The sequence below is a fragment of the Salmo salar genome, chromosome 17 (genome assembly GCF_965601325.2).
Source record: "Salmo salar chromosome 17, fSalSal1, whole genome shotgun sequence".
Taxonomy (NCBI): domain Eukaryota; kingdom Metazoa; phylum Chordata; class Actinopteri; order Salmoniformes; family Salmonidae; genus Salmo; species Salmo salar.
Genome location: NC_138307.1, coordinates 83,515,724 through 83,536,141, shown reverse-complemented (window position 1 = coordinate 83,536,141; position 20,418 = coordinate 83,515,724). Strand labels below are relative to the sequence as shown.

General features: G+C 46.0%; 1 protein-coding gene across 2 annotated transcripts in view; it reads left to right on the top strand.

Moving 5' to 3' along the window:
* Positions 1-20,418, top strand: part of LOC123731977 (carboxypeptidase M) — a 103,577-nt gene that overhangs the window by 34,154 nt on the left and 49,005 nt on the right. For both annotated transcript variants that reach the window (XM_082964276.1, XM_082964277.1), the window contains one exon: positions 11,831-12,000. In XM_082964276.1, the coding sequence (XP_082820402.1) occupies positions 11,831-12,000 (170 nt within the window). The remainder of the gene's footprint in view (positions 1-11,830; positions 12,001-20,418) is intronic.

Sequence of the window (20,418 nt, the reverse complement as noted above, 5' to 3'; positions counted from 1 at the left end):
TAGTGCCCTGTAGAGGGAATAGGATACTATTTTGGATGCAATATTACTGTAGCTCCCTGCTCTAAGCTGAATGGACATGGTTAAGCGATACCAGATGACACGCACACACCAGATGAGGGGGCCTTTCCTCTCATTTCCCCCCAGCTGGGATGTAGCAGAGCGATGTCACGGCGATGTCACAGTGCCTCTACTTCACCTGGGGGCATACAGGACATGTTCTGCTGCTCTGAGGGGTACACACACACACACACACACACACACACACACACACACACACACACACACACACACACACACACACACACACACACACACACACACACACACACACACACACACACACACACACACACACACACACACACACACACACACACACACCATCACACACACTCACACACTCATTCATTCATTCATTCATTCATTCATTCATTCATTCATTTTCTCTCTGACTGTCCATTCAGAAGACTAGGCCTCAGGGCTAGCCGTGCTCCACTGTTGTAGCCTGAATAGAATGGAGCATTCTAGAATACCACAGTGCTCAGTGGACTGAGACACAATGGAACTACAATGTGCTGGAGCTTAGGGATGGAACCATCTGAATTCCGTTGGCTCCCCTGATTCTAGTTCCAGAAGCTCTGGAGTTCTGGCCAATGTTTTCTATTTGTGACAATCATTACTAACTGGAGTTAACCTTCCTGTGTGTTGATCTTTGGACCAGTAGGTGAACTACTTTCCTTCTCCTTGGCAGATTGAGTAGAAATGAAAGAAATGAATCGTGCTCCTTTCTTCAAATGTTATTCAGCCTCTTCAAAACAGGTGACACTGCCCCCAAACTGGCATGTTTGACACAGAATGATTTGACTATAGACTCGGCGAACGAAACCCTCTAAAACGATGATGACTCGGCTTCAATCACACATGCAGTACTTCCAGTAATGGTGTTCCATCCACAATGTTTTAGCAAATCAAGAACAACTTGTATGGTGGCATTTTAACCTTGATCCAATGCCTCACCTGAGACTGAACCAAACTATTCACATCTCAGCTGTCTTCTAATGAGTTTCTCTTGGCTCTCATCATGCATGTAACACTATTATATCACAGTCCAGTACACCCTGTTTCTCTGTTTAGGAAGTTTGCCCCATCTATCTTGAGGGCTTGAACAGTTGAAATATGTTGTCAGGAATGAGGCTCTGTCACAGTTCTAACTACAGGTGACTCTCTGAGACTCCTTAAACTGTCTATTGCACGTGTAATGATGGTTTACTGCATCTATGGTGATTATGCTAATGATATAGAACTAACTGCACCCTATGATTGGAACTGTACTCTGTCTCTCTTTTCTGGTGTAAAACGTGTGGGCTTGGCAGAGATGGATGGTTCTAGACCGATCTGGAGGGAGGGTTCTAGACCGATCTGGAGGGAGGGTTCTAGACCGATCTGGAGGGAGGGTTCTAGACCGATCTGGAGGGAGGGTTCTAGACCAATCTTATTAAGCTGTGTGTTTCTTAAAGAAAGTGACGACCAGTCTGAGTGGTGAGGTGGTACTAGTCTGGTTAGTATGACTGTAGTGGTGGCGTACTAGTCTGGTTAGTATGACTGGGGTGGTGGCGTACTAGTCTGGTTAGTATGACTGGGGTGGTGAGGTGGTACTAGTCTGGTTAGTATGATTGTAGTGGTGGCGTACTAGTCTGGTTAGTATGACTGGGGTGGTGGCGTACTAGTCTGGTTAGTATGGCTGGGGTGGTGAGGTGGTACTAGTCTGGTTAGTATGGCTGGGGTGGTGAGGTGGTACTAGCCTGGTTAGTATGACTGAGGTGGTACTAGTCTGGTTAGTATGACTGGGGTGGTGAGGTGGTACTAGCCTGGTTAGTATGACTGGGGTGGTGAGGTGGTACTAGTCTGGTTAGTATGACTGGGGTGGTGAGGTGGTACTAGTCTGGTTAGTATGACTGGGGTGGTGAGGTGGTACTAGTCTGGTTAGTATGGCTAGGGTGGTGAGGTGGTACTAGTCTGGTTAGTATGGCTAGGGTGGTGAGGTGGTACTAGTCTGGTTAGTATGACTGGGTGGTGAGGTGGTACTAGTCTGGTTAGTATGACTGGGGTGGTGAGGTGGTACTAGTCTGGTTAGTATGGCTAGGGTGGTGAGGTGGTACTAGTCTGGTTAGTATGACTGGGTGGTGGCGTACTAGTCTGGTTAGTATGGTTGGGGTGGTGGTGGCGTACTAGTCTGGTTAGTATGGCTGGGGTGGTGAGGTGGTACTAGTCTGGTTAGTATGACTGGGGTGGTGAGGTGGTACTAGTCTGGTTAGTATGGCTGGGGTGGTGAGGTGGTACTAGTCTGGTTAGTATGGCTGGGGTGGTGAGGTGGTACTAGTCTGGTTAGTATGGCTGGGGTGGTGAGGTGGTACTAGTCTGGTTAGTATGGCTGGGGTGGTACTATTCTGGTTAGTATGAATGGGGTGGTGAGGTGGTACTAATCTGTAGAGGATTAGTTTAGCTGGTTGGTTAACAGCAGGACCACATTAACCATGTAGAGGATTAGTTTAGCTGGTTGGATAACAGCAGGACCACATTAACCATGTAGAGGATTAGTTTAGCTGGTTGGATAACAGCAGGACCACATTAACCATGTAGAGGATTAGTTTAGCTGGTTGGATAACAGCAGGACCACATTAACCATGTAGAGGATTAGTTTAGCTGGTTGGATAACAGCAGGACCACATTAACCATGTAGAGGATTAGTTTAGCTGGTTGGATAACAGCAGGACCACATTAACCATGTAGAGGATTAGTTTAGCTGGTTGGATAACAGCAGGACCACATTAACCATGTAGAGGATTAGTTTAGCTGGTTGGATAACAGCAGGACCACATTAACCATGTAGAGGATTAGTTTAGCTGGTTGGATAACAGCAGGACCACATTAACCATGTAGAGGATTAGTTTAGCTGGTTGGATAACAGCAGGACCACATTAACCATGTAGAGGATTAGTTTAGCTGGTTGGATAACAGCAGGACCACATTAACCATGTAGAGGATTAGTTTAGCTGGTTGGATAACAGCAGGACCACATTAACCATGTAGAGGATTAGTTTAGCTGGTTGGATAACAGCAGGACCACATTAACCATGTAGAGGATTAGTTTAGCTGGTTGGATAACAGCAGGACCACATTAACCATGTAGAGGATTAGTTTAGCTGGTTGGATAACAGCAGGACCACATTAACCATGTAGAGGATTAGTTTAGCTGGTTGGATAACAGCAGGACCACATTAACCATGTAGAGGATTAGTTTAGCTGGTTGGATAACAGCAGGACCACATTAACCATGTAGAGGATTAGTTTAGCTGGTTGGATAACAGCAGGACCACATTAACCATGTAGAGGATTAGTTTAGCTGGTTGGATAACAGCAGGACCACATTAACCATGTAGAGGATTAGTTTAGCTGGTTGGATAACAGCAGGACCACATTAACCATGTAGAGGATTAGTTTAGCTGGTTGGATAACAGCAGGACCACATTAACCATGTAGAGGATTAGTTTAGCTGGTTGGATAACAGCAGGACCACATTAACCATGTAGAGGATTAGTTTAGCTGGTTGGATAACAGCAGGACCACATTAACCATGTAGAGGATTAGTTTAGCTGGTTGGATAACAGCAGGACCACATTAACCATGTAGAGGATTAGTTTAGCTGGTTGGATAACAGCAGGACCACATTAACCATGTAGAGGATTAGTTTAGCTGGTTGGATAACAGCAGGACCACATTAACCATGTAGAGGATTAGTTTAGCTGGTTGGATAACAGCAGGACCACATTAACCATGTAGAGGATTAGTTTAGCTGGTTGGATAACAGCAGGACCACATTAACCATGTAGAGGATTAGTTTAGCTGGTTGGATAACAGCAGGACCACATTAACCATGTAGAGGATTAGTTTAGCTGGTTGGATAACAGCAGGACCACATTAACCATGTAGAGGATTAGTTTAGCTGGTTGGATAACAGCAGGACCACATTAACCATGTAGAGGATTAGTTTAGCTGGTTGGATAACAGCAGGACCACATTAACCATGTAGAGGATTAGTTTAGCTGGTTGGATAACAGCAGGACCACATTAACCATGTAGAGGATTAGTTTAGCTGGTTGGATAACAGCAGGACCACATTAACCATGTAGAGGATTAGTTTAGCTGGTTGGATAACAGCAGGACCACATTAACCATGTAGAGGATTAGTTTAGCTGGTTGGATAACAGCAGGACCACATTAACCATGTAGAGGATTAGTTTAGCTGGTTGGATAACAGCAGGACCACATTAACCATGTAGAGGATTAGTTTAGCTGGTTGGTTAACAGCAGGACCACATTAACCATGTAGAGGATTAGTTTAGCTGGTTGGTTAACAGCAGGACCACATTAACCATGTAGAGGATTAGTTTAGCTGGTTGGATAACAGCAGGACCACATTAACCATGTAGAGGATTAGTTTAGCTGGTTGGATAACAGCAGGACCACATTAACCATGTAGAGGATTAGTTTAGCTGGTTGGATAACAGCAGGACCACATTAACCATGTAGAGGATTAGTTTAGCTGGTTGGATAACAGCAGGACCACATTAACCATGTAGAGGATTAGTTTAGCTGGTTGGATAACAGCAGGACCACATTAACCATGTAGAGGATTAGTTTAGCTGGTTGGATAACAGCAGGACCACATTAACCATGTAGAGGATTAGTTTAGCTGGTTGGATAACAGCAGGACCACATTAACCATGTAGAGGATTAGTTTAGCTGGTTGGATAACAGCAGGACCACATTAACCATGTAGAGGATTAGTTTAGCTGGTTGGATAACAGCAGGACCACATTAACCATGTAGAGGATTAGTTTAGCTGGTTGGATAACAGCAGGACCACATTAACCATGTAGAGGATTAGTTTAGCTGGTTGGATAACAGCAGGACCACATTAACCATGTAGAGGATTAGTTTAGCTGGTTGGATAACAGCAGGACCACATTAACCATGTAGAGGATTAGTTTAGCTGGTTGGATAACAGCAGGACCACATTAACCATGTAGAGGATTAGTTTAGCTGGTTGGATAACAGCAGGACCACATTAACCATGTAGAGGATTAGTTTAGCTGGTTGGATAACAGCAGGACCACATTAACCATGTAGAGGATTAGTTTAGCTGGTTGGTTAACAGCAGGACCACATTAACCATGTAGAGGATTAGTTTAGCTGGTTGGTTAACAGCAGGACCACATTAACCATGTAGAGGATTAGTTTAGCTGGTTGGATAACAGCAGGACCACATTAACCATGTAGAGGATTAGTTTAGCTGGTTGGATAACAGCAGGACCACATTAACCATGTAGAGGATTAGTTTAGCTGGTTGGATAACAGCAGGACCACATTAACCATGTAGAGGATTAGTTTAGCTGGTTGGATAACAGCAGGACCACATTAACCATGTAGAGGATTAGTTTAGCTGGTTGGATAACAGCAGGACCACATTAACCATGTAGAGGATTAGTTTAGCTGGTTGGATAACAGCAGGACCACATTAACCATGTAGAGGATTAGTTTAGCTGGTTGGATAACAGCAGGACCACATTAACCATGTAGAGGATTAGTTTAGCTGGTTGGATAACAGCAGGACCACATTAACCATGTAGAGGATTAGTTTAGCTGGTTGGATAACAGCAGGACCACATTAACCATGTAGAGGATTAGTTTAGCTGGTTGGATAACAGCAGGACCACATTAACCATGTAGAGGATTAGTTTAGCTGGTTGGATAACAGCAGGACCACATTAACCATGTAGAGGATTAGTTTAGCTGGTTGGATAACAGCAGGACCACATTAACCATGTAGAGGATTAGTTTAGCTGGTTGGATAACAGCAGGACCACATTAACCATGTAGAGGATTAGTTTAGCTGGTTGGATAACAGCAGGACCACATTAACCATGTAGAGGATTAGTTTAGCTGGTTGGATAACAGCAGGACCACATTAACCATGTAGAGGATTAGTTTAGCTGGTTGGATAACAGCAGGACCACATTAACCATGTAGAGGATTAGTTTAGCTGGTTGGATAACAGCAGGACCACATTAACCATGTAGAGGATTAGTTTAGCTGGTTGGATAACAGCAGGACCACATTAACCATGTAGAGGATTAGTTTAGCTGGTTGGATAACAGCAGGACCACATTAACCATGTAGAGGATTAGTTTAGCTGGTTGGATAACAGCAGGACCACATTAACCATGTAGAGGATTAGTTTAGCTGGTTGGTTAACAGCAGGACCACATTAACCATGTAGAGGATTAGTTTAGCTGGTTGGATAACAGCAGGACCACATTAACCATGTAGAGGATTAGTTTAGCTGGTTGGATAACAGCAGGACCACATTAACCATGTAGAGGATTAGTTTAGCTGGTTGGATAACAGCAGGACCACATTAACCATGTAGAGGATTAGTTTAGCTGGTTGGATAACAGCAGGACCACATTAACCATGTAGAGGATTAGTTTAGCTGGTTGGATAACAGCAGGACCACATTAACCATGTAGAGGATTAGTTTAGCTGGTTGGATAACAGCAGGACCACATTAACCATGTAGAGGATTAGTTTAGCTGGTTGGATAACAGCAGGACCACATTAACCATGTAGAGGATTAGTTTAGCTGGTTGGATAACAGCAGGACCACATTAACCATGTAGAGGATTAGTTTAGCTGGTTGGATAACAGCAGGACCACATTAACCATGTAGAGGATTAGTTTAGCTGGTTGGATAACAGCAGGACCACATTAACCATGTAGAGGATTAGTTTAGCTGGTTGGATAACAGCAGGACCACATTAACCATGTAGAGGATTAGTTTAGCTGGTTGGATAACAGCAGGACCACATTAACCATGTAGAGGATTAGTTTAGCTGGTTGGTTAACAGCAGGACCACATTAACCATGTAGAGGATTAGTTTAGCTGGTTGGATAACAGCAGGACCACATTAACCATGTAGAGGATTAGTTTAGCTGGTTGGATAACAGCAGGACCACATTAACCATGTAGAGGATTAGTTTAGCTGGTTGGATAACAGCAGGACCACATTAACCATGTAGAGGATTAGTTTAGCTGGTTGGATAACAGCAGGACCACATTAACCATGTAGAGGATTAGTTTAGCTGGTTGGTTAACAGCAGGACCACATTAACCATGTAGAGGATTAGTTTAGCTGGTTGGTTAACAGCAGGACCACATTAACCATGTAGAGGATTAGTTTAGCTGGTTGGATAACAGCAGGACCACATTAACCATGTAGAGGATTAGTTTAGCTGGTTGGATAACAGCAGGACCACATTAACCATGTAGAGGATTAGTTTAGCTGGTTGGTTAACAGCAGGACCACATTAACCATGTAGAGGATTAGTTTAGCTGGTTGGATAACAGCAGGACCACATTAACCATGTAGAGGATTAGTTTAGCTGGTTGGATAACAGCAGGACCACATTAACCATGTAGAGGATTAGTTTAGCTGGTTGGATAACAGCAGGACCACATTAACCATGTAGAGGATTAGTTTAGCTGGTTGGTTAACAGCAGGACCACATTAACCATGTAGAGGATTAGTTTAGCTGGTTGGATAACAGCAGGACCACATTAACCATGTAGAGGATTAGTTTAGCTGGTTGGATAACAGCAGGACCACATTAACCATGTAGAGGATTAGTTTAGCTGGTTGGATAACAGCAGGACCACATTAACCATGTAGAGGATTAGTTTAGCTGGTTGGATAACAGCAGGACCACATTAACCATGTAGAGGATTAGTTTAGCTGGTTGGATAACAGCAGGACCACATTAACCATGTAGAGGATTAGTTTAGCTGGTTGGTTAACAGCAGGACCACATTAACCATGTAGAGGATTAGTTTAGCTGGTTGGTTAACAGCAGGACCACATTAACCATGTAGAGGATTAGTTTAGCTGGTTGGTTAACAGCAGGACCACATTAACCATGTAGAGGATTAGTTTAGCTGGTTGGATAACAGCAGGACCACATTAACCATGTAGAGGATTAGTTTAGCTGGTTGGTTAACAGCAGGACCACATTAACCATGTAGAGGATTAGTTTAGCTGGTTGGATAACAGCAGGACCACATTAACCATGTAGAGGATTAGTTTAGCTGGTTGGATAACAGCAGGACCACATTAACCATGTAGAGGATTAGTTTAGCTGGTTGGATAACAGCAGGACCACATTAACCATGTAGAGGATTAGTTTAGCTGGTTGGATAACAGCAGGACCACATTAACCATGTAGAGGATTAGTTTAGCTGGTTGGATAACAGCAGGACCACATTAACCATGTAGAGGATTAGTTTAGCTGGTTGGTTAACAGCAGGACCACATTAACCATGTAGAGGATTAGTTTAGCTGGTTGGATAACAGCAGGACCACATTAACCATGTAGAGGATTAGTTTAGCTGGTTGGATAACAGCAGGATCACATTAACCATGTAGAGGATTAGTTTAGCTGGTTGGTTAACAGCAGGACCACATTAACCATGTAGAGGATTAGTTTAGCTGGTTGGATAACAGCAGGACCTCATTAACCATGTAGAGGATTAGTTTAGCTGGTTGGTTAACAGCAGGACCACATTAACCATGTAGAGGATTAGTTTAGCTGGTTGGTTAACAGCAGGACCACATTAACCATGTAGAGGATTAGTTTAGCTGGTTGGATAACAGCAGGACCACATTAACCATGTAGAGGATTAGTTTAGCTGGTTGGTTAACAGCAGGACCACATTAACCATGTAGAGGATTAGTTTAGCTGGTTGGATAACAGCAGGATCACATTAACCATGTAGAGGATTAGTTTAGCTGGTTGGTTAACAGCAGGACCACATTAACCATGTAGAGGATTAGTTTAGCTGGTTGGATAACAGCAGGACCTCATTAACCATGTAGAGGATTAGTTTAGCTGGTTGGATAACAGCAGGACCACATTAACCATGTAGAGGATTAGTTTAGCTGGTTGGTTAACAGCAGGACCACATTAACCATGTAGAGGATTAGTTTAGCTGGTTAGATAACAGCAGGACCACATTAACCATGTAGAGGATTAGTTTAGCTGGTTGGATAACAGCAAGACCACATTAACCATGTAGAGGATTAGTTTAGCTGGTTGGATAACAGCAGGACCACATTAACCATGTAGAGGATTAGTTTAGCTGGTTGGATAACAGCAGGACCACATTAACCATGTAGAGGATTAGTTTAGCTGGTTGGATAACAGCAGGACCACATTAACCATGTAGAGGATTAGTTTAGCTGGTTGGATAACAGCAGGACCACATTAACCATGTAGAGGATTAGTTTAGCTGGTTGGATAACAGCAGGACCACATTAACCATGTAGAGGATTAGTTTAGCTGGTTGGTTAACAGCAGGACCACATTAACCATGTAGAGGATTAGTTTAGCTGGTTGGATAACAGCAGGACCACATTAACCATGTAGAGGATTAGTTTAGCTGGTTGGATAACAGCAGGACCACATTAACCATGTAGAGGATTAGTTTAGCTGGTTGGATAACAGCAGGACCACATTAACCATGTAGAGGATTAGTTTAGCTGGTTGGATAACAGCAGGACCACATTAACCATGTAGAGGATTAGTTTAGCTGGTTGGTTAACAGCAGGACCACATTAACCATGTAGAGGATTAGTTTAGCTGGTTGGATAACAGCAGGACCACGTTAACCATGTAGAGGATTAGTTTAGCTGGTTGGATAACAGCAGGACCACATTAACCATGTAGAGGATTAGTTTAGCTGGTTGGATAACAGCAGGACCACATTAACCATGTAGAGGATTAGTTTAGCTGGTTGGTTAACAGCAGGACCACATTAACCATGTAGAGGATTAGTTTAGCTGGTTGGATAACAGCAGGACCACATTAACCATGTAGAGGATTAGTTTAGCTGGTTGGATAACAGCAGGACCTCATTAACCATGTAGAGGATTAGTTTAGCTGGTTGGATAACAGCAGGACCACATTAACCATGTAGAGGATTAGTTTAGCTGGTTGGTTAACAGCAGGACCACATTAACCATGTAGAGGATTAGTTTAGCTGGTTGGATAACAGCAGGACCACATTAACCATGTAGAGGATTAGTTTAGCTGGTTGGATAACAGCAGGACCACATTAACCATGTAGAGGATTAGTTTAGCTGGTTGGATAACAGCAGGACCAGATTAACCATGTAGAGGATTAGTTTAGCTGGTTGGATAACAGCAGGACCACATTAACCATGTAGAGGATTAGTTTAGCTGGTTGGATAACAGCAGGACCACATTAACCATGTAGAGGATTAGTTTAGCTGGTTGGATAACAGCAGGACCACATTAACCATGTAGAGGATTAGTTTAGCTGGTTGGATAACAGCAGGACCACATTAACCATGTAGAGGATTAGTTTAGCTGGTTGGATAACAGCAGGACCACATTAACCATGTAGAGGATTAGTTTAGCTGGTTGGTTAACAGCAGGACCACATTAACCATGTAGAGGATTAGTTTAGCTGGTTGGATAACAGCAGGACCACATTAACCATGTAGAGGATTAGTTTAGCTGGTTGGATAACAGCAGGACCACATTAACCATGTAGAGGATTAGTTTAGCTGGTTGGATAACAGCAGGACCACATTAACCATGTAGAGGATTAGTTTAGCTGGTTGGATAACAGCAGGACCACATTAACCATGTAGAGGATTAGTTTAGCTGGTTGGTTAACAGCAGGACCACATTAACCATGTAGAGGATTAGTTTAGCTGGTTGGATAACAGCAGGACCACATTAACCATGTAGAGGATTAGTTTAGCTGGTTAGATAACAGCAGGACCACATTAACCATGTAGAGGATTAGTTTAGCTGGTTGGTTAACAGCAGGACCACATTAACCATGTAGAGGATTAGTTTAGCTGGTTGGTTAACAGCAGGACCACATTAACCATGTAGAGGATTAGTTTAGCTGGTTGGATAACAGCAGGACCACATTAACCATGTAGAGGATTAGTTTAGCTGGTTGGTTAACAGCAGGACCACATTAACCATGTAGAGGATTAGTTTAGCTGGTTGGATAACAGCAGGACCACATTAACCATGTAGAGGATTAGTTTAGCTGGTTGCTTAGTAAGTAGCAGATCTTTTGAGAGGGCAGATTTGATAAATCTCAGACTAAATGGAAATACGTGCTGGTCTTAAGGTCAACAAGGATTAGTCATGCTAAGATCCAATCCGAGGGACGGAGGGAGGGGCGGATGGTGGGAGGGACGGAGGGAGGGGCGGATGGTGGGAGGGATGGATGGCGGGGTCTCAAGGGTTCATAAGAGTCTACATTTCTCAGACAGTACTGGGGGTTCACCAGTAGTGTGTGGGGGGGGGGGTAGTGTGTCTAGGGTTCGTTGACTACATTTTCTGAGACAGCATAAAGTATACCAGTATCTAACACACTGTTGTAACCATTAAATTAAGAATTACAATACTAGAATCTTATGACACAATTAAAGGTCAGATTGTCTACGTTCATGGTCTGTTTACATATATTTTATAGACTAATTATACAGACAATTGGTATAAAACCTCTATAAAAATGTATTTATAATTATATGACAATATTATAGAATTTCCGATATCGCATGCCTTTTATTTTCTTCCCGTTCTGGAACTTTGAGGGTTTATGACATGGCCCTCTAGTAAGTTAATAGGATCTCTATGGTTGTAACTGTATCAATGCATCTCTTTTTAGGTGGTGGGCAGAGTTCTCCTGCTCCAGCTGATCGATCACCTGACCCGTGGTTACCTTAGCGACCCGCTGGTGACCCGCCTCCTGAACAGCACCCGCGTCCACATCCTGGTTTCCATGAACCCAGACGGCTTCGAGTCCTCCAGCAGAGACTGCATGTACTCCCAGGGGAGGTGAGATAGTAAGGGACATCATGGGTTGTGTCTTACAGTCACCGTGGCTGGAGGAACATCATGGGTTGTGTCTTACAGTCACCGTGGCTGGAGGAACATCATGGGTTGTGTCTTACAGTCACCGTGGCTGGAGGAACATCATGGGTTGTGTCTTACAGTCACCGTGGCTGGAGGAACATCATGGGTTGTGTCTTACAGTCACCGTGGCTGGAGGAACATCATGGGTTGTGTCTTACAGTCACCGTGGCTGGAGGAACATCATGGGTTGTGTCTTACAGTCACCGTGGCTGGAGGAACATCAATCTGTCCCTTCTGACACTGTACAGTAACTTCAAAATCAACTCACAGCCTTGGTCCAGTCTGACTTGTGTTGTTGTAGAACTTTCCAATGTGTTTTGGTGTGAGTGAGTGAGTAGTTGATCTGCCCATCCTACTATGTGATGCCACTAACCTTTCCAGACAAAGTGCCTCAGTGTCTGTTTCAGAGTATCATGTTGATCTCCTAGATGGTCAGTCAGCATCTATAGCTCTGTCCATGGATTTAACAGTGGTTACATTTCTCCAGACCCATCACACAGCTGTTGTTTATTTCAAATCCCAGATTGCCCCTTTAAATGTACTTCTACTGTGTCTGAGTAGAGTTGTGACAGTGAGACTTAAGAAGATTATTGGCTGGATGGATGGAGTGGCTGGCTGGATGGAGTGGCTGGCTGGCTGGCTGGCTGGATGGATGGAGTGGCTGGCTGGCTGGATGGAGTGGCTGGCTGGATGGAGTGGCTGGCTGGCTGGATGGAGTAGCTGGATGGAGTGGCTGGATGGAGTGGCTGGCTGGCTGGATGGAGTGGCTGGCTGGATGGAGTGGCTGGCTGGATGGAGTGGCTGGCTGGATGGAGTGGCTGGAGTGGCTGGCTGGCTGGCTGGATGGAGTGGCTGGCTGGATGGATGGATGGAGTGGCTGGCTGGCTGGATGGATGGATGGAGTGGCTGGCTGGCTGGATGGAGTGGCTGGATCGAGTGGCTGGATCGAGTGGCTGGATGGAGACGCTGGCTGGCTGGATGGATGGATGGAGTGGCTGGATGGATGGATAAGTGGATGGATGCAGGTCTGGCTTGTTGTGTTGCTCAGTAGACCAGAACATAACAGCTGTAGGATGGTTCAGGGTGTAAACAGCAGAATGGTTACTGAGATCCCAGTGAGTCATCAGCTGGAATGGGGTTCCGTTGGCCCGCTACGTGGGGAATGGGGTTCCGTTGGCCCGCTACATGGGGAATGGGGTTCCGTTGGCCCGCTACATGGGGAATGGGGTTCCGTTGGCCCGCTACATGGGGAATGGGGTTCCGTTGGCCCGCTACATGGGGAATGGGGTTCCGTTGGCCCGCTACATAGGGAATGGGGTTCCGTTGGCCCGCTACATAGGGAATGGGGTTCCGTTGGCCCGCTACATAGGGAATGGGGTTCCGTTGACCCGCTACATGGGGAATGGGGTTCCGTTGACCCGCTACATGGGGAATGGGGTTCCGTTGACCCGCTACATAGGGAATGGGGTTCCGTTGGCCCGCTACATAGGGAATGGGGTTCCGTTGGCCCGCTACATAGGGAATGGGGTTCCGTTGGCCCGCTACATAGGGAATGGGGTTCCGTTGGCCCGCTACATGGGGAATGGGGTTCCGTTGGCCCGCTACATAGGGAATGGGGTTCCGTTGGCTCGCTACATGGGGAATGGGGTTCCGTTGACCCGCTACATAGGGAATGGGGTTCCGTTGGCCCGCTACATAGGGAATGGGGTTCCGTTGGCCCGCTACATAGGGAATGGGGTTCCGTTGGCCCGCTACATAGGGAATAGGGTTCCGTTTGGGAGGGAGGCAGTGACAGTCACACCCATTAACAGATCCTGGAGTTTTATCTGAGATGTTTGTAGACACAACACCTCTACAGCGCTCACCCACAACACTCTGATGTGGGCGAGTGGCAGGAAGCCACGGCCTGAAAACAGACTTATTTGTGCTGTCTCTCACACACACTAACACACACTCTCTTTCACTCACACACACTTGCATTTACACACACACTTGCATTTACACACTCACACATACACAGATCCCATTCACTGACCGTGGATTCCCCCCCTGATGGGACAGGACAGGACACACACACAGATCCCATTCCCCCCCCCCCCCACACACACTCTGATGTGGGCGAGTGGCAGGAAGCCACGGCCTGAAAACAGACTTATTTGTGCGTCTCTCATCTCTCTGACACACGCACTAACACACACTCTCTTTCACTCACACACACTTGCATTTACACACTCACACATACACAGATCCCATTCCCTGGCAGTGGATTCCCCCCCCCCCCCGGATGGGACAGGACACACACACACCCAGCCCCAAACAGTGACACACTCACATCGACTCACAGATGTTATTCCCATTCCATGGAAGTGGATTCCTCCCCGGATGGGACAGGACACTGACACCCACACACTCTGACACAGTCATCCCAGCCCCAAACAGTGGAAAAAACTCTCCCCTACTCTTCACCATAACAACTTTAAACAGGGAATGGTTCTTAGAACAACAGAGACGTCTCCTGGCCGGGAACAAAATATTATTAAGCAACAAGTTGGGTTTCCAAAGTTTTAGTGACTGGACGAGACGACAGCACCGACTTCCTGGAACTAAATGACTCGTCATGTTTTTGTTGTAATATGATAGATCAGTGGTCACCAGTTTAACTGAAACCACTGGCATTGAACACAACCTGTTTGGTGGTAAAGATCTGTCTGCACTGACCTGTTTGGTGGTAAATATCTGTCTGCACTGACCTGTTTGGTGGTAAATATCTGTCTGCACTGACCTGTTTGGTGGTAAATATCTGTCTGCACTGACCTGTTTGGTGGTAAATATCTGTCTGAACTGACCTGTTTGGTGGTAAATATCTGTCTGCACTGACCTGTTTGGTGGTAAATATCTGTCTGCACGGACCTGTTTGGTGGTAAATATCTGTCTGCACGGACCTGTTTGGTGGTAAATATCTGTCTGCACGGACCTGTTTGGTGGTAAATATCTGTCTGCACTGACCTGTTTGGTGGTAAATATCTGTCTGCACTGACCTGTTTGGTGGTGGTAAATATCTGTCTGCACTGACCTGTTTGGTGGTGGTAAATATCTGTCTGCACTGACCTGTTTGGTGGTGGTAAATATCTGTCTGCACTGACCTGTTTGGTGGTGGTAAATATCTGTCTGCACTGACCTGTTTGGTGGTGGTAAATATCTGTCTGCACTGACCTGTTTGGGGGTGGTAAATATCTGTCTGCACTGACCTGTTTGGGGGTGGTAAATATCTGTCTGCACTGACCTGTTTGGTGGTAGATCTGACATCTGTCTGCACTGACCTGTTTGGTGGTAGATCTGACATCTGTCTGCACTGACCTGTTTGGTGGTAGATCTGACATCTGTCTGCACTGACCTGTTTGGTGGTTATTTTGAAGACCCAATAGAAGTGAACCATTTGTACATTTCACTCTGCCTGTACCCGGCACTTTGCTGTCACTCATGTTTACCGTAAATACAGAGGCAGTAACACAGCCTCACAACCACAATACTGGCCTTCAGTCTTTTATTTGACTGACTGGAAACAGGAAGACTTCCTGAAGTCTCCAATTAGCCAGAGATGGGCCTGGAATGTTCTGGTTTAGGTCCAAAATGGCACCCTATTCCCTATGGGCCCTGGTCAAAAGTAGTATACTACATAGGGAATAGGGTTCCGTTTTGGGACGTAGATCCGGTCTTGACTCCATCTCTGTAATTAGCATTGTTCAACTGGAGAGTCTTTGGAGTGCGGCCTCATAGGAGGAAATGGGACCATTTCTGAACTTCTCCTTTAGCCTACACACACAAACACAGGCCTCTTGATGAGGTTGTGGTTCTTGGAAGTGGCAGGAAGTCCCTAGGAATAGATTGTTTCAAGAGACTCTACACATACACACACTGGCATGCATATAGATCTAAGCAATAAGGCACGAGGGGGTGTGGTATGAAGCTGGTTGAGAGAATGCCAATCACCTTTGTGATTGGAGGATAGCTATGAGGGTTATCGAATCAGGATCAAATCCTTTGATCTCCTCCCAGCTCATTAATGATATAATGTTCATATTTAAAGATAGTGTCTTTGGCAAATGACAGGAGTGGAATGTTAGTTAAATATACTGGTACCCAGACTATCACATCCCCTCTTCCTTACTGACATCCTGGACGCAGCTCTGGGCCTGCTCGTGTCCTGGACGCAGCTCGCGTCCTGGACGCTGCTCGCGTCCTGGACGCAGCTCGCGTCCTGGACGCAGCTCGCGTCCTGGACGCAGCTCGCGTCCTGGACGCTGCTCGCGGCCTGGACCCTGCTCGCTGCTCGCGTCCTGGACGCTGCTCGCGTCCTGGACGCTGCTCGCGGCCTGGACGCTGCTCGTGTCCTGGACGCTGCTCCAGGCCTGCTCATTATGGTGTTCCTTCCGCTTCTTTACAACTGAAACTTTTCTAGCATTGAAGAAAAAGTTATCAAAGTCTCCAACACCGCCGTCCAACTTTGCCACATCTGACTAGGGCAGTCTTTTTTTACTACTAAAACAGATGCTTTTCCTTGTCTTTAAGGCTTTTCATATTTTGAAGCCGAAGTTTATTGAAGTCTCTAATTAACACCTCCGCCCAACTCGGACCCATCGCATCTCGTGCTCCAACTGGGCCACAGTGGGTTGACGTTGAAACATCACACCTCAGACCAGACCAAGTCATCCACAAGTTACCGTTCTGTTATGCAATAAATCTGGATCCAATATGTCTGTGGGTCAACAGAGTTATTTTCTCTACACTGAGTTGCAACCCAAAGGGCACCCTATTCCCTATATAGTGCACTACTGTTGACCAGGGCACGGTTATACTATATAGGGAATGGAGTGCCCTGGTTAAAAGTAGTGCACTACATAGCAAAAAGAGGCCAATAGGGCTCTGGACAAAAGTAGTACTCCATATAGGAAATGGAGTTCCATTTGGGACGTAGCTGAATGACAGAGCGGTGGTGCACCGTAAACTGCTGTGGTATAACTACAGGAGATTACCGCCCTCCTGGTCTGTGGTATAACTACAGGAGGTTACCTCCCTTCTGGTCTGTGGTATAGCTACAGGAGGTTACCTCCCTTCTAGTCTGTGGTATAGCTACAGGAGGTTACCTCCCTTCTGGTCTGTGGTATAGCTACAGGAGGTTACCTCCCTTCTGGTCTGTGGTATAACTACAGGAGGTTACCTCCCTTCTGGTCTGTGGTATAGCTACAGGAGGTTACCTCCCTTCTGGTCTGTGGTATAACTACAGGAGGTTACCTCCCTTCTAGTCTGTGGTATAGCTACAGGAGGTTACCTCCCTTCTAGTCTGTGGTATAGCTACAGGAGGTTACCTCCCTTCTGGTCTGTGGTATAACTACAGGAGGTTACCTCCCTTCTGGTCTGTGGTATAACTACAGGAGGTTACCTCCCTTCTAGTCTGTGGTATAACTACAGGAGGTTACCTCCCTTCTGGTCTGTGGTATAGCTACAGGAGGTTACCTCCCTTCTGGTCTGTGGTATAACTACAGGAGGTTACCTCCCTTCTGGTCTGTGGTATAGCTACAGGAGGTTACCTCCCTTCTGGTCTGTGGTATAACTACAGGAGGTTACCTCCCTTCTGGTCTGTGGTATAGCTACAGGAGGTTACCTCCCTTCTGGTCTGTGGTATAACTACAGGAGGTTACCTCCCTTCTGGTCTGTGGTATAGCTACAGGAGGTTACCTCCCTTCTAGTCTGTGGTATAGCTACAGGAGGTTACCTCCCTTCTGGTCTGTGGTATAACTACAGGAGGTTACCTCCCTTCTGGTCTGTGGTATAGCTACAGGAGGTTACCTCCCTTCTGGTCTGTGGTATAGCTACAGGAGGTTACCTCCCTTCTGGTCTGTGGTATAACTACAGGAGGTTACCTCCCTTCTGGTCTGTGGTATAGCTACAGGAGGTTACCTCCCTTCTGGTCTGTGGTATAACTACAGGAGGTTACCTCCCTTCTGGTCTGTGGTATAGCTACAGGAGGTTACCTCCCTTCTGGTCTGTGGTATAGCTACAGGAGGTTACCTCCCTTCTGGTCTGTGGTATAACTACAGGAGGTTACCTCCCTTCTGGTCTGTGGTATAACTACAGGAGGTTACCTCCCTTCTGGTCTGTGGTATAGCTACAGGAGGTTACCTCCCTTCTGGTCTGTGGTATAGCTACAGGAGGTTACCTCCCTTCTGGTCTGTGGTATAACTACAGGAGGTTACCTCCCTTCTGGTCTGTGGTATAACTACAGGAGGTTACCTCCCTTCTGGTCTGTGGTATAACTACAGGAGGTTACCTCCCTTCTGGTCTGTGGTATAGCTACAGGAGGTTACCTCCCTTCTGGTCTGTGGTATAGCTACAGGAGGTTACCTCCCTTCTGGTCTGTGGTATAGCTACAGGAGGTTACCTCCCTTCTGGTCTGTGGTATAACTACAGGAGGTTACCTCCCTTCTGGTCTGTGGTATAACTACAGGAGGTTACCTCCCTTCTGGTCTGTGGTATAGCTACAGGAGGTTACCTCCCTTCTGGTCTGTGGTATAGCTACAGGAGGTTACCTCCCTTCTGGTCTGTGGTATAACTACAGGAGGTTACCTCCCTTCTAGTCTGTGGTATAGCTACAGGAGGTTACCTCCCTTCTGGTCTGTGGTATAACTACAGGAGGTTACCTCCCTTCTGGTCTGTGGTATAGCTACAGGAGGTTACCTCCCTTCTAGTCTGTGGTATAACTACAGGAGGTTACCTCCCTTCTGGTCTGTGGTATAACTACAGGAGGTTACCTCCCTCCTGGTCTGTGGTATAACTACAGGAGGTTACCTCCCTTCTGGTCTGTGGTATAACTACAGGAGGTTACCTCCCTTCTGGTCTGTGGTATAACTACAGGAGGTTACCTCCCTTCTGGTCTGTGGTATAACTACAGGAGGTTACCTCCCTTCTGGTCTGTGGTATAACTACAGGAGGTTACCTCCCTTCTGGTCTGTGGTATAGCTACAGGAGGTTACCTCCCTTCTGGTCTGTGGTATAACTACAGGAGGTTACCTCCCTTCTGGTCTGTGGTATAACTACAGGAGGTTACCTCCCTTCTGGTCTGTGGTATAACTACAGGAGGTTACCTCCCTTCTGGTCTGTGGTATAACTACAGGAGGTTACCTCCCTTCTGGTCTGTGGTATAACTACAGGAGGTTACCTCCCTTCTGGTCTGTGGTATAGCTACAGGAGGTTACCTCCCTTCTGGTCTGTGGTATAACTACAGGAGGTTACCTCCCTTCTAGTCTGTGGTATAACTACAGGAGGTTACCTCCCTTCTGGTCTGTGGTATAACTACAGGAGGTTACCTCCCTTCTAGTCTGTGGTATAACTACAGGAGGTTACCTCCCTTCTGGTCTGTGGTATAGCTACAGGAGGTTACCTCCCTTCTGGTCTGTGGTATAGCTACAGGAGGTTACCTCCCTTCTGGTCTGTGGTATAACTACAGGAGGTTACCTCCCTTCTGGTCTGTGGTATAGCTACAGGAGGTTACCTCCCTTCTGGTCTGTGGTATAACTACAGGAGGTTACCTCCCTTCTGGTCTGTGGTATAACTACAGGAGGTTACCTCCCTTCTGGTCTGTGGTATAACTACAGGAGGTTACCTCCCTTCTGGTCTGTGGTATAACTACAGGAGGTTACCTCCCTTCTAGTCTGTGGTATAACTACAGGAGGTTACCTCCCTTCTGGTCTGTGGTATAACTACAGGAGGTTACCTCCCTTCTGGTCTGTGGTATAACTACAGGAGGTTACCTCCCTTCTGGTCTGTGGTATAGCTACAGGAGGTTACCTCCCTTCTGGTCTGTGGTATAACTACAGGAGGTTACCTCCCTTCTAGTCTGTGGTATAACTACAGGAGAATACCTCCCTTCTGGTCTGTGGTATAACTACAGGAGGTTACCTCCCTTCTGGTCTGTGGTATAGTGGTTCTTTCTCTCTCTCTCCCTCCCTCTCGCTGCCTTTCTCTCTGCCTCTTTCTCTCTGCCTCTTTCTCTCTGCCTCTTTCTCTCTGCCTCTTTCTCTCTGCCTCTTTCTCTCTGCCTCTTTCTCTCTGCCTCTTTCTCAATGAATGTGGCTTCATTGGCATGAGTAACTTGTTTAACATTGCCAAAGCAAGTGAAATGAATAAACAGAAGTGAAAGAAACAATAAAAAGTGAACAGTAAACATTACACTCACAAGTTCCATGTTATGTCTATATACAGTGTTGTAGCGACGTGCAAATAGTTAAAGTTCGAAACAACATTAAATATGGGTTGTATTTACAATGGTGTCTGTTCTTCACT